At 50.5% G+C, this 13855-nt stretch overlaps 1 protein-coding gene across 1 annotated transcript in view; it reads right to left on the reverse strand.

The window, feature by feature from the left end:
• Nucleotides 1-13855, reverse strand: part of LOC131212377 (uncharacterized) — a 48373-nt gene that overhangs the window by 8249 nt on the left and 26269 nt on the right. The window contains exons 3-5 of the mRNA XM_058206218.1: nt 7885-7991; nt 7679-7795; nt 7452-7598 (exon numbers count right to left, since the gene is read on the reverse strand). Of these exons, the coding sequence (XP_058062201.1) occupies nt 7452-7598; nt 7679-7795; nt 7885-7991 (371 nt within the window). The remainder of the gene's footprint in view (nt 1-7451; nt 7599-7678; nt 7796-7884; nt 7992-13855) is intronic.

Here is a 13855-nt window from a genome sequence, read left to right on the forward strand (position 1 = left end):
AAAACATCTTTCTCGACCTTCGCCATGTTCGTTAATTCATCAACACGCGTTGGCTTTAAGAATTTGGCCGCTGCCCAACGAAGCGTTGGGCTTTAAGCAAAACAGCGTTCCGTAAGTCAAATCGGCTCGTTTCCGTTTCGAAAGCGTAACACTCCGCAGTAACGCCGAAGAGCGCACCGAACGCATTATTTGTTTCTTGGAAGCTGCTCCGGAAGCTAATGGTTACAATTTGTCTTTCTACGCACCGCACGCCTCACCACGGCCATATCTGCGATTGTCAAACGCTCATCCATCATCGTTCCGATGGCGATGGAATTTAAACGTCAAAATGTGTCTCCCGGACTTCGATAACGGTCACAATCACAGCACGGCACGGGCACCGGCCGGACCAAATGAAAAATGATGTCTTTATGCCGAGTCCTGCCGAGCACAATTACGGTGGAAGCTTCTCTTAAAGCTGACCTCAGCGCGCAGTGCAAGAGGACGAATCTCGCGCGGACAGACGGCAAAATAAAAAACAGGCGGACCTCCGATGCCCGTCCGTTGGCCGTCGGGAGGGCCCGATTGGCCGGGATAAGCGATGGCGTGGTTCCGCGCCACTTCCGATTAGCCGTTTAACCTTCAGGCTCGCAGCAGCAGCGCGCATTGTCCACCGGGCTCGGGCCCAGCGCGGATGCCATTTATCAAACCACCTGAACCGTTTTATTAGCGGTAGCAACATGCATCCATCAACCTCGCCACGGTGGGGCCCCGGGGAGCGCCACCGGACCTACAGGATTGCCGGGTTTTATGACTTGCTCTTTGGGCCGTGACCGCGCCCGGGCAGCTCAACTTTGACACGTCGCCGTTAGCGTCTTATGCCACGCGGCGGGGAGCCTTCTTGTCGCTGAGTGCGCGCGACTGACCTATTGTCGGAGCGGTGCTTGTCTGACTTTATTCCGTGTTGTTCCCTTTTTAGTTTTTATTTGCTTCCTCGACATAATTACCGCACCGACACTTTAACCTCACCAAATCTGGACGACCATCTGGATGCGGTTCATCGATGTTTCTCGGACGTAAACGGCATCGGGAGGCACCGCAATATCGGGACTACCGGACGGGCAGCGGCTTATGATGAATTTATAGCAGAATTAATTAACTGTTGACTAATAGGTTCGGTGCGAGGTGCGCCGTTAGAAGGCCGCCCAGGAGCCGGTCGAACCGAGATTACTGTGACTGGCACGGTCCATTGGATCGACAGCTAATCCTGCTAATTGCGATTTATGTGACATCTCGGCCCTCGGCCCTCAGAGTTTGATGGTTTCAAATTGGAGCAGTACCGTCGACCGGAGTCAACATGCGGTTGCTTTGCGCAACACTTTGATCTACGTTAATGTGACGGCCGGCCAACCGGAGCCGTACTCGGAACGTAGGTGTTGTTATTGTGGAAACATTCTTTCGACATTGCGGTCCTAATGGCAATTCTAGTCGAAAGATAAATAACCTAGGATATACAATATCTTGGATCTTACCAAAGCAAGTCTTGTAAATCACTCGGAACACTCTGGCCGGTACCATTGCCCACCTTTATCCCGGTGACTAAAAGGATGACTTTTGCTTTGGGCCTCACCGGCTGGAGCCAGAATATGTAGGAGAAAGCTTCGGTATTGGTATTTCGTAAGAAGAGCTCCGCCTAAACGAATGCTTGCACTCATCCTGATGCGTTCTGACAAAAGCCTGTACCACTTAGAATCGGGAAAAGTTGGATGTCTTCTAGTCAGCGACTCTGGTGGTCGAATTTCAAATGTTTTGATAGTTATGTCTTAAGTAAACATTCGACTTTCAGTGCTGAATGTTTCATTTTGGTATGCGGAGTTTATAGAAAGTTATGCTTAATGGAATTCAAAAGAAGAAAAATAATTGTGCACACTCACGCCGAGAACCCCAAGTGGTCTGCTTTAAAAATCTCAAAAACACAAAAATTCACAACATCAACTGTATATGCTGTGCTTTAGCATTTCTGGGAACCCAATACCGTAAATCGAAAGATTCAGCGTAGACGTCGTAGTGGAACATACGACCGGTAGCTGAACTGGAAGGTTATGAGATCAATCAAGGCAACTTTGGTCTTTCAGTTCGGGATATTGTAAAAATATATGGTGCCAGCAAAAGTACTGTCCAGAGGATCTGTCTACGGAGAGGCTATTGATTTTCCTTGCATGTAAGCATCCAAACGGGACACTTAAGAAAAAACCTAGTCGTTAAAACACGCGCTAGAAAATTGCTCGAGACGGTTCTCACGAGGTAAAAAGGATGCTTGCTTATGGACGACGAAACATACTTAAAAATTGATTTTGGACAGCTTCCTGAACCAAAATGTTAACTCGCCACAGCACGGGGAGATGTCTCCTCCAAGTTAAAATTTGTATTTGCCAATCAATTTGCCCAAAAATAATGATATGACTAGGAATTTGCAGCTGTGGACGGAAATTAAGGTTTTCATCACAAACACGACGACGAACGCAAGAAAGAGTGCCTTAAAAATCGAGTTCTATCATTTCTATAAGTCACATAAAGGTCTTGTTAATTTTTGTCATGATTTGACAAGCTGCCACTACAACAGGAAGGTAGTTCAGTGGTACCGTAACAATAAGGTTGATTTCATCGCAAAGTATATCAACCCACCAAATTGCCCTAAACTCCGTCCAATCGAAAATTATTCGACAAAAATCAAAAGGAAGTTGAAGAAGACTGGAAAGGTGATGCAAGGTGCAAAGATGCAGTAAATGATGGCACGTATTCCAAAGAAAGTTCGTGATTTCATCCGACGACCGACAGAATAAATTTCTGAAATTCTTCTCTCAAAGTAAAATGAAATACCTTCACCTTAACATGTTTCCCAAGTCAAACCAACTCCGAGATAGAGCCAATTGAATGGTTCTCGATTCTAAGTGGGACAAACTTTAGGCACCGTGCGACTTCTATCTCTTCAAATAGTCTTAAAATGATTGTAAAAGGTGCGACATTAACCGCCACGTCGTGCGTAAGCAGAAATCGCGAAACAGTTTTGCAAACAAACTCCATTTAAATTGAGTAAAATATGCAAAGAAATTAAACGAAACGAAGAAGAAGGTCTAGTCGATGCCAAAACGATAGGGCAGCGCTCGGCGTCCGATGCATCGGATCGCCCGAAATGCGACCAACAGGAACGGAATGGTATGGCAAAATAAAATCACACCCAACAACACGCAGCGCAAAACAAATCACTTGCGACAAAGTTTTCGGCGGCCTCCCCCACCCGAGGGGGGTTTGCGCAAAAAGTTCGCCTCACAAACCACGCTCCACGTGACAGATGGGATGCGGACGCGACCGTGTGAAGTGGGCGCACGCTCAGCGTCGGCCAGGACGCTTCCCGGTTCTCGGCGGGACAGAAAAAAAGACGACCGAGTTGGGGTGTCCATTTTTTGCACCTCCACAAAGATAGCACGAATCCGCCACGTCATACTCCTTTCAACGACTCTCCGGAACCGGGGGGAGGCCCAGACACACACTGGCTGCCTCCTCTCGGTGTCGTTGAAACGATTTGCCATCCTGACATTGTGTGAGGCGTAATTTATGAGGTGGAAATGTGATTTTCCCAACGTCACTCTCCGGTCTCTCCGGCTGCGAGCGGAGCCACGGGCTGCCGTTGCCTGCCTGCGTCCAGATTCCCGGTGCATTCCCGATCCCGTCCCGTGTAGCGTGGAGGCAAAAGTGCTCCACAGCACGTGATGCAACTCACGAGCGTGGAATTAAAATGCATGGCCAGTGACTTGAGCTTGAGTGAGGGCAAAGGACAGCGCAAAAAAGTGAACGGAACGAAACGAACGTCAAGTGCACCGGGCACCCGGGCACACCGAGAGCGAAGCAGGTTCTTGATTCTTTCGCACCTTCGCTCCCAAGTCAAGCGGACGTTACCGGGCGCCGGTTCGTGGTTCCTGGTACCACACTTTTTGATTAGTTTTTGGATACTTTCCACCGTTCCAGCCCGGTCCGGGAAAATTCGAAAAACACACAACCGGTCAACCCCGGCGTTGTGTTACATTCTTCTCGCATTACCGGCGGCACTTGCGCACCCCGGAGGAGCATAGTTTCGTCGAAGGAGGTTTTCTTTTTCGGCCCGGTTTTCCGGGTGGCCTTCGCGATCGGGAGTAATTAAAGAGGCACGCTCGGTGTCCGATGGCCACTTGAAAACGGTACGAGCCAGTTGGGAGTTGGTTTTCGACCACGCTTCCAGAAGAATGGCTGGTCCTTTGGTGTGCGCGTGCGTGAGCCCCTGATGTCCTGAGCCCATTCCTCGCCGCCGAACTAATCTCCCCGTTTGGACTAATTGATTTTAAGAGGCCCTCCAAATTGGATTGAAAGGATTGGCTGATTATTTAGTTTAGATCCAAACGCCTTAGCCAATCTGGACGGTTGGCAAAATTAATTGAAAATGACGAACAACGATGTTAGCGACGGGAGATTCAATTCCAAACCTAGGGTTCGGCCGATCCTTCGCATGAAAGGAATTCCGCAATCAGCGTTCCGGAAGACGCCGGCCGCCTGCAGCCCGCCGCTCGCCGCCCGTTGACCCGAAGCTGGGCGGACCATTTAGAGCAGCTTGTCATTAGGGACGTGCGTGTGTGTGCGTGTCCTTGCCGACTCCGGAGCTCATCCGAAGCTAGTTTTGGGGAAAATCCCACACCACATCCCGGCGCACACACAAAGCGAGTCTTGGAATTTACTTTCAATCAGCAACAAACGGCGCAACTGTCCGTGCGAAACAAAATAAGCTGCCCGACGGCTCAACATGCGGAAGGGCGCCCTACGCGGCGGGAGTCCTGGCAAAGGGCAGGTGGCACCGCCACATGAATGTAAAGTGCGTCCTCAGCAACTTTTGTTTCACAACCCGCCCACCAAACCACCGGACGGCACCGATTGGGGCACTCGCAACCAATTTGTGGACCACATTCCGCAACGCAACCCTCTTCTCTCTCTCTCCCTGCCAGCCTAACGACCGTCGGTTGTGCAATTTTAATCGATTTTGGGCGAATTCGTCGAACAAATAGCCCTTCACAGGCTGTGGCAGAGCAACGGTGCGCGTGTGTGGGAGAGACAGTTTTCCGAGAAGGACCACTGCGCCTCTCGGGCCTCTCGCTGTCGGATTCTATTGAATTCGGCACGCAAACAGGGCGAGCGTAGCAGTCAAAAGGGAGCTTTGGCCAACGTGGCACATTATTACTTTTCCATTCGACTTTCGCCGATCACCGATCACCAGCTAACGTGCGCCTAAATGTGCGATCAATTGAGTGCTTTGTTGTCCGAAAAAGCGCCGAATTCTTTAAAGAGCTTTAATGAGGGGTTCCAGATGAAGCCGACTGCCACTTGGCCACGTAGCTGCCAAACAAAGCCCTAAACGCAAGTCCAATCAGTTCACCTGCCTCCTATTTTCCGGCTTCCGGCCGGCCCTTCGGATTGTGACTCGCTGACAACCGACACGAATTACGATCCGAGAAAGTGGACGGTAAACAGAAAAAAGTGGTGACCGTTAATTTTTGTTTAAGTACCTACAATTCGTTTACGGCCTCCGCCAACGGTTCCCTGGTTTGCGATGGCTCCTTTTGGACCGAACGGTGTACCTTTCAGCACGCCGTTTTAAGGTCTGCTACGTTTCACGTTCCGCTAATGGTGGTAATTATTGTGCCATTTTTCATTCCTTCATTCGACTGTGGGGTGAACGTCGCTGCTGCAGTCAAAGTTACGGCACACGTATGATTGACTTACGATTCAATCGCCAGCATCAAGTAATTGAACTAACATTCGTTCGATTTGATAACTTTTCACTTAACGCCGAACCGTGAGGCGTTGGCTGGTCCGAATCAGTAGAATCCCGAAGAATTCGGGATAGTTCCACGGTCATGGTGTAGAAAACACTCACTTCTTCCCAACGGCGTACGCTGCTGGGAATTATTTATGGTCGTGGCTGGTCCCTGGGCGCTTCGATGGGATCATTTTTTAACTCATTTTATGTTTACTGTCGTACTTTGGATGAATTCCAATGAGACGACCTCCAGCTCAATGTTTAAGCGAACTCACGAGGGACTCCGATGAACTTTGGGACTATGTTGGGTCAGGAAAAAATGGGGTAGAATTAATGGGGAATATAGCCCACCGACCGACCGACCGCGAGAGAACGGCGGAAATCAATTCCACCGTTTCGCCTACTTTAACCATCGGGCATCGGGCAACTTTCAAACCGTTCCAGCAAGTGAAGGAGATTTTGTTCGTTTTTTTGTCCGTCTGCCATATTTTTTCGGCCCCAACCCCCAATTGCCTACTTGTGGCTCGAAGGATACCGGGCCGAAGTTTGCCGAAATTAAATTTCGATCTTCCCGGAATGTGATCAAGAGATGTTATGAAACAAAAGTGCAACACTTCCAGCGCTATCGGCGGGGTAGCTACCAACGGGGGACCGGCTTTTGAACGGGTTATGATTTACGTTGCGAAAATTAAAAAACTTTCGAACCAACGCGAGGCAAGAGGTTCCAGCGAAACTACTCGGGTTAGCAGCACCGACAAACAGATGGTAACAGGTTAACTTTCGCAGGTCGGCAGCGATACATTGTGGCGTTAAAAGCGGAAGAGAGCCGCAACAGAACAGGGCCACGTTGTTCTGTTGAAGTTAAATCTCTTTCAAAAGCTATTTAAACAAAAAAACTCCCAGTAATGGGCTGATTCCTCAAGCTGCCCAGTGGCTCAATCATAACCGAAGGATCGGCCAAAGTGAAGAGTGTCACGTGCATCCACCGGAAGTGGAAAGTTTTGCGGTACAATGTTGTAGCAGTTGCTTAAAACAGCATCATCATAATCCGTTCGTCCGTTTCCTAGTTCTCTGCTCGCCGCTGGTACATTATTGCAACGCTTTGAACGCTCTTCACGCAGCGATCCTCCGCAGCAGAGCGATGTAATAATACTGTTATCGTGGTGTGTTTTTTTCTCGCTCTCCGACTTCCGACCAAGGAACCCCCGGAACATCACTCTGGACACTAACTAAACAAGACTCCCACCACCCAGTGCCGCCACCGCCAGCGACGACGCAAGTGCACTTAGCCGTAACAAGCCAACCGGTGGCAAACGGCGTCTCGAATGGCTGAGCCAATATGGTCGCCACGTCGTGAAGCAGACCCCTTCTAGTGCCCCGCGGGTGCACCAGCTTTAAGGGTTAAGTGTGCTTTTAAAGCACACTAGATTGGCCCCTAGCTCGGTGGCCCGGCTGAAAGCATTCACCGTTTGGACCCTGCCCAAAAGAGAGTCGACGCCGTCCGATGGCAGTTGGTAAACTCGTCTGTGGTCTCGTACGCGAGGATGCAATCCCCGGACCCGAGCGCTCGGAAGATTACGGAAGCTAAACTTTTCCTCGTTGCTTCCCCCACAACAAAACCCCCACTTACCGGCACCAGAAATCGGCGCACTTCCGCCAGCGCGTACGCGATCCGGGCGTGTGCTTCGGCCGGCGCGGTGTACGTCGAGATTTCCACGTGCAGGTCCTCGGACAGATGGGCGTACCGTGGGTCACCGCTGAGCCGCAACTCCTCCTCCTGCCGGGCCGGGTGAAAGGACGGGCGAAAGTTAATAATCGATACAATCTGTGGCCGCCGCCGCCGCCACCGCACCGTACCTTCTTCCGGTCGCGCATCGAGCCCTTGCCCAGGACCGCCATTTTGCACATCGTTTCCTCCTGCAGTCGCTTCAGCGAGTTGCCTTTCGGGCCGAGAAGTTTGCCGACAAAGTTGAACTGCGGGAAAGAAAAGGGCGTTGAGAAAGTTCGCTGCGGACCGCTGCGGATTTGTGGGCCGCGCGCCTTAACTTTCACGTAAGCCTCACCTTTGGATGGTCCCGCACAGGAACTTGTACCCGTACCGCGATTTTGATAGGCCTGTCTCGCGTAATATCCAGCATCTTCTTCTTCTCGTGCGCCACCGTGGGCGATCCTGCGAATGAAAATGAAACACGCAAAAACTGTAAGCTTTCTGCGAATCCCGGTGACCGGACCGGAGTGTCTATTAAATAAATTCTTGCCCGCGTGAGGCTCATTTTTCAGCCTGTCCCATCATTCCGCCGCTTTTCGATCGCTAATACCACCCCCATTATTACCGGGCCCGTCCTCAGCCGGGGGCCAGCGTTCGGCTCCATTACGCCGCGAGTTGCGCGCCTGCTCCGTCCGTCATTATCCTGCACGTGCTCGGGTTGCTATTTTTTGGCCCAATGCCTCCGGCCCGGCCTCCCCTAACGGAGGCTCGATAATTTTCACATCCTTTCTTATTAGAATACGGCCGCCCCCCTTTCGGTTGACCGGAAGCGAACCAGCGTAAAGCAGCAGACGGCGCACAAAGAAGGACGGCCGAAAGCAGGCCATTGCCGCCGGCTTTCCGCTGATTGATATTCATCACTTCGCTTTCAACATCGGATAACCGATGATGGAGGAGAATATTTTATCCTCCACTCAGCCACTCAGCTGGGGTTGCTCCTTCGTAGGGTTGCTTCCGTTTTGTACTCGCGTTGCGCCGGCCTACGTTCCCCTAACGAGGGGCCATGAAAAATAGTCATCGTTAATTTACGTAACGCAAATGGGAAGTAAATGTAAATGGTACACCGAGCCACACGCTAATGATTCAATTCCAAATATATGAAGATCCGACAACCGGAACGGGCCCGTCCGTCTGTGCCAGTGCCGCGGCCTGTGCGGGAAATAAACATGTGACGACGGCAAAAACAAGACAGCGAAGCGAAACCGGTATCAATAAATTCCAATAACGCGTTCGTGGTGCCCCAAAGGCACCATGCGTCTCCATCGACCGCGTCGGCCACCAGGCGTCTCCATCGACGGCGGCCCGGAGAAACCTGTAACCGCGCGCCGCGGTTCGGGATGCAAAAAGATCCATTTAACCTTTCGTCAGATTTACTTTCCGCTCGCGCCTGACAGTTTGACAGGTGGCCGCAACGTGCTGGGTTTGTGGCTGGGGCCGAAGCCAACACAAAAAAAAGGAACACGAGTCACACAATATCCCTGTTTATCGATTTACGGTTCTCGCAGGCCCTGCCGTACGATTCTCGTGGAGCAGCGGCGGACGAGATTTAAACTTCATTTCGAATCTCCGCGTGCCAGCACGGGGCCACTCGTCACGCACACAGAACGATGGAATATATGGGCCAAATCCGTCTCTCCCTTTGGGGCGTGTTCCGTGGGGAGCGAGTTCGCGGGAAAGATACTTCCTTAACCATCATCTGCCGGTGACGGGCCGTGGCACCAACATCAGGTGGCGCTCGGAAAAAAAGACCAACCCGTCGTTGGTAAGCCCGGCCAAAAAATGGCAGTTTATCTGGCCCCTGTTTTGCGCTATTTGAAGAAGGTAAGTAAACCAGCGAGGCCCTGCTGTGCATCGCCGGGGAACTGGATTTTTCCACGAACGAAAACATTTGACGGAGGTAAATATTACGTTGGTTCTGCCTGGTCCCGGGACCACACTATCGGTTCTTTCCACCGTCGTGCATCGCGGGATTTCGTTTAGCGAACAAAGTATGTGGCGAGCGATAGAATATTGATTTCCACGTGCCCCGTAATGCCACGACGAACGGCCTTAGAACTGCCGGAAGCGGTCGCGATATTACTCCGGGTCCGTGGAGGACCAAAATTCGCCTGACGGCGGCGCGTTTGTGTGTGACCCGCCGTTCTGGCGTTTGTCTTCATCGTCAACCGCCGCCAGTTTGGCCACCGAAATCGGATAAATTTGTTCACGTTTGTGCCGGGCGTTGACAACGGGCGAGCAGCTTTCGTAGATTTATGCACCGATAAAATCAGCCGTGCCGTGCCAGGCACAGCACGGCACAGCATTCCGCCATCGGCATGACACATTCGCGCCGGGGAACCGGAACGTGCTGCTCGGCGCGCTCAGGTACGTGACGGAACGTGTGTGAAGCGGCTGTCGGAAGGGAGCGGGAGTGTGAGAACAAGCCGTTAAGCAGCTCACAGTCGACGTCTGAATCAGTCAGTCGGCGTGCTGGTGCGTGCTCCTTGGAGCTAGGAGTTTCGGTCGCGATAAGGAATTCCGAGTCAATAGTGCGAGCATTCCGCAGCAGCGGTGTTGGGAAGTGTTTTGATAAGCGGCAACAGCGCCACCGAGTGGCAGTAGGGCGCGTGTCGGACCGACCAAACCACACAGGTTGGTAATCCGTGGTTCGGAATTGCCAACGCAAGCAGATCAAACGGTGAACAAGAAAATTATTGTTTTGAAAAAGTGTATGCTGTTTGGTTGTTTTGCTTAGGGCTTTAAATGACCAGTGCGGTACGTGCCTTTATCCTTAAAATAACATGAACAAATCGAAGTTTATGGAGGACAAAGTAATTCGAGATCAGAATAATCTCTTATTTAGTAAGTAAATAAGTAAGTAAGTAAATAAGTAAGTAAGTATTGAAAAGAAAATGGAAAATAATCGTAGAAAAGAAAGCAACAAGGTTAATTTAAATCAAATAAAAAAAGGACATGATTAAAACTAACTTATTTTTGAGTGCTGTATCAATCTTGAACACTAAGAGTATTTTTCAACAACATTATATTCGATTTGAAAACGATTCAATACGATAGTTTCGATCTTTAATTTGCTTTTTTCAGTTTTTCGTTAAAAGTTGAATATTTAATCCTTCGAATGATTTTCACTATACAGCACATGGGAGATGATAATTACTTTAAAAAATCATTCCCCCATGAGGACTCAGATGGAAATGGTCGAGTGGAATGGAAAAAAGTTAACCTAAAAGATAAGCAGAACACAACACCAGTTCATTGTCTCATGAAACAATCGATCTTACTTTAGATTGTTTGACACATTCGGTTAAAACAAGCACGGAAGCGATGCATAAAATTCTCGGCTATTCATTCCACTTCACAAAGCAAAACACACACGGAGCCCGAATATCGGACGAAGGTGCCGTGCCGACTAAACTCTATCTCGGAATGAAAATGAAATCTAGTTCCGAAAGAACTGACAGTGCGAATAAAAAACCACAACCTCCGGACCGGAGCTAGGAAATCGAAAGCGAATGGAAATCGATTCCAGCGCGCCCAGACTTCCCACGCCACTTCGCCTACCGATGACCGCTGGGCAGAATCCCTGCGTTTCGACTCCTCCGAATAGAAAACACAGAAAGTCAATTGAGGGGGCGAGAGACGAACTGGCCAGAAGATTCAGTGGCAACTCAGCGGGTTGTTCGATGGGTTTGACATTCGGATGAAATGGGCGACAATAAAACAACATCCTTTAGAACCCGAGTGTATGCATAACGAAGCCGCCATTCCAAGCCAAGCCCCGAATGGACGGTGAAAATGGGGTTTGTTTTCATTCCCGGTCACTGTGTAAACGATTCCGCGTCCGCTTTTACGTTTATTGCATTTTATTTTTGCTACCACCGGTCGGGTCGAATCTTTCCGATCGGATGAACACATTTGCCGGAAAATCTGCATGCAACGGTGTATGTCACGGTGGTCACATCGTATCGGGCATGTTTGCAGTGCGATGCGCCGTGTGATAATATTTAGTTTTTAAACGGCACAAACTGGACGAATATTTTTTTAGCACTCCAAAACGCCCACACACACACTTGAAAGGGCTGCCACGGGGGAAAATATATTACGACATCAGAGGGAACATGGTTTTCTTACCCAAGTGGCGGAGCAACCCAACGGAACCATCTCCAATCAAAAAATGTTTACACATATCAATTTGCTTCTAAATCTTCGGGCAACCATCGGCATCAGACATCATTTTTCATGGGCCCCGGGAACGGCCCCCAAGATCCCGGGATCGGAATGGATCTCCTCGGGCCGAGGGACCGGGTTGATGCCCTTCTTCCCGGTAGGCGAAAGTCATATGTTTAGATATGCCAGCGGCAAACCGGATGTGCTGAAGTATCCCTTTCCGTGCCCTTTTAGTACCAGCAATCATCACCGATGAGGAGGGATAGCCGGATACCCGGATACGGCACCCGGCAGCGAACGGCTTTCGGCCGGCAAGTGGGCGAGGACGGCTTGGGCGAGGGAAGAAACATCGAAGAGTTCGTTCGGGTTCGTGGGCGAACCCGAGGAATCCTGTTATTGGATTAATCAAGGATGGTTATCTACTGGTCCGTCCGTTCTTGCGTTTACTTTTCTAAACAACTTTCCGAATGTGTTCACCCGCCACCGCCGCCGCCGGCAGGACTCGCCGGTATGTATATTCTCTCCATTAATTCCTCCCGCAGGCTGTCGTTTGGGATGCGTGTGTGTTGGTTTTGGGGCCGTAAGCCGTGCTGGTCACGCTTTTATTTTCCAACTTCGAACACGCTGATCCGCTTTCGCCGGCCCAACTTCCGGTCTGGAGCCGGGGTCGTAAAAATACTTCTTTTATTGGCTTCAAATTGATCCGAAAGACCGTTCCGGGCGAAATCGGCTGGTCCGAGACGCGCTGGTCCAAGTCGGTATGGGGTCCATGGGGTAAAGTTTTCGTGCCGCCGGATCAGTGACGCGCACAAGTGGTAGGTGTTTTCCGCAACAGAGAGAAAGAGAGACACGCACGAAGAAAGACACCAAAGATCGCCAGCATCTTGAACAATAACGTCCGTGATGAGGGAAATGAGCGGAATAATAATTAATCTGCCAGCCAAGCGATGCTCGGCCGCACAGTTTGCGAACAAAGTATTTTATGGCATTGCAGAAACTTTATAAAAAATTGATAAAACACTTATTTGCCAGCAAAGCTTAAACGGCTTGAACGGCCATAAACATCAGCCACTCAACACAGACCCGGACCGAGCTCGACCGACCGAACAGAACCAACCGATTCCGGGTACATTCTAATCATAACAAAGCTTGATTAACATCAAATATGCATAAAATTTAAATTGCTATCGATTGCCGTTCAGTTCGTGGCTCGTTCTCGGTCGGGCCCGGGCCCGGGACTCGGGACTCGGCGCAGACCAACCAAATCAAGCGATGATAGTAGAGCGATGAGTTCGAATGCGCCGAGTCATCTTGAAAAGCCAATATCGTGTCGGACGATTGTTGACGATAGCGGAATCGCGCGCCAAATTTTGTTGCAAATTTAATCTCGCGTCCCGGGAGTGGGCGAAGTCGAATCCGGATCGGGTCCGGCGAACCGTTTCACCGGGGTGAGCTCCTGCTTCGAAGCAAACTCGAGTTTGTTTCGATTTATCGACACGGGATGGATTTTACTTTCATTCAGAGTTTACGTTTGGGGTTAGTTTCACTCAAAGGCGGTGTCCTTTGTGCCAGAACCGCCGGTGCATTGTCCACAAAAATAGCGCCGCGTTTGCTGCAGTCAATTTCAGCTAATTATGAAAGACGCTTAGCTGCAAGTTTCAGCTCATTCGCAACTCATCATCAATTAATGGTATGATTCTCGTTGTCATCCAGTCAGAAGTGTGGCACGGAGGATGGCACAAAAACGCAACGCTGGCCGTCCGGCTGTCATTCCGCGCGCCGAGTACTTTAGGGGCGTTGAAACGCTGTCGCCGGGCTGCACAGATAATGTCGTGGGCCACGGCAAACCAAGTGCAAACCTGAAGCCCTGAATGCAGTCACCATTACGGTGCGGGACCCGGGACGATATGCCGACGATAGTGGAACCTCGGCACTCACTTTCTGCCTCTGCCATCGCGTAATTTGCAAGTCTGCCTTCGCTAAAGTATGCACCGTTGGCGCAAGTGGTTCCTGCCTGCAAACGGTCGGTCGATGGTGGACCGGGCGGTCCTGGACGGACATGGAGCCGAGTTCTCGTCCTCTGCCTCTCTCTCTCTCTCTGC

The sequence above is a fragment of the Anopheles bellator genome, chromosome 2 (genome assembly GCF_943735745.2).
Source record: "Anopheles bellator chromosome 2, idAnoBellAS_SP24_06.2, whole genome shotgun sequence".
NCBI classification, from domain to species: domain Eukaryota; kingdom Metazoa; phylum Arthropoda; class Insecta; order Diptera; family Culicidae; genus Anopheles; species Anopheles bellator.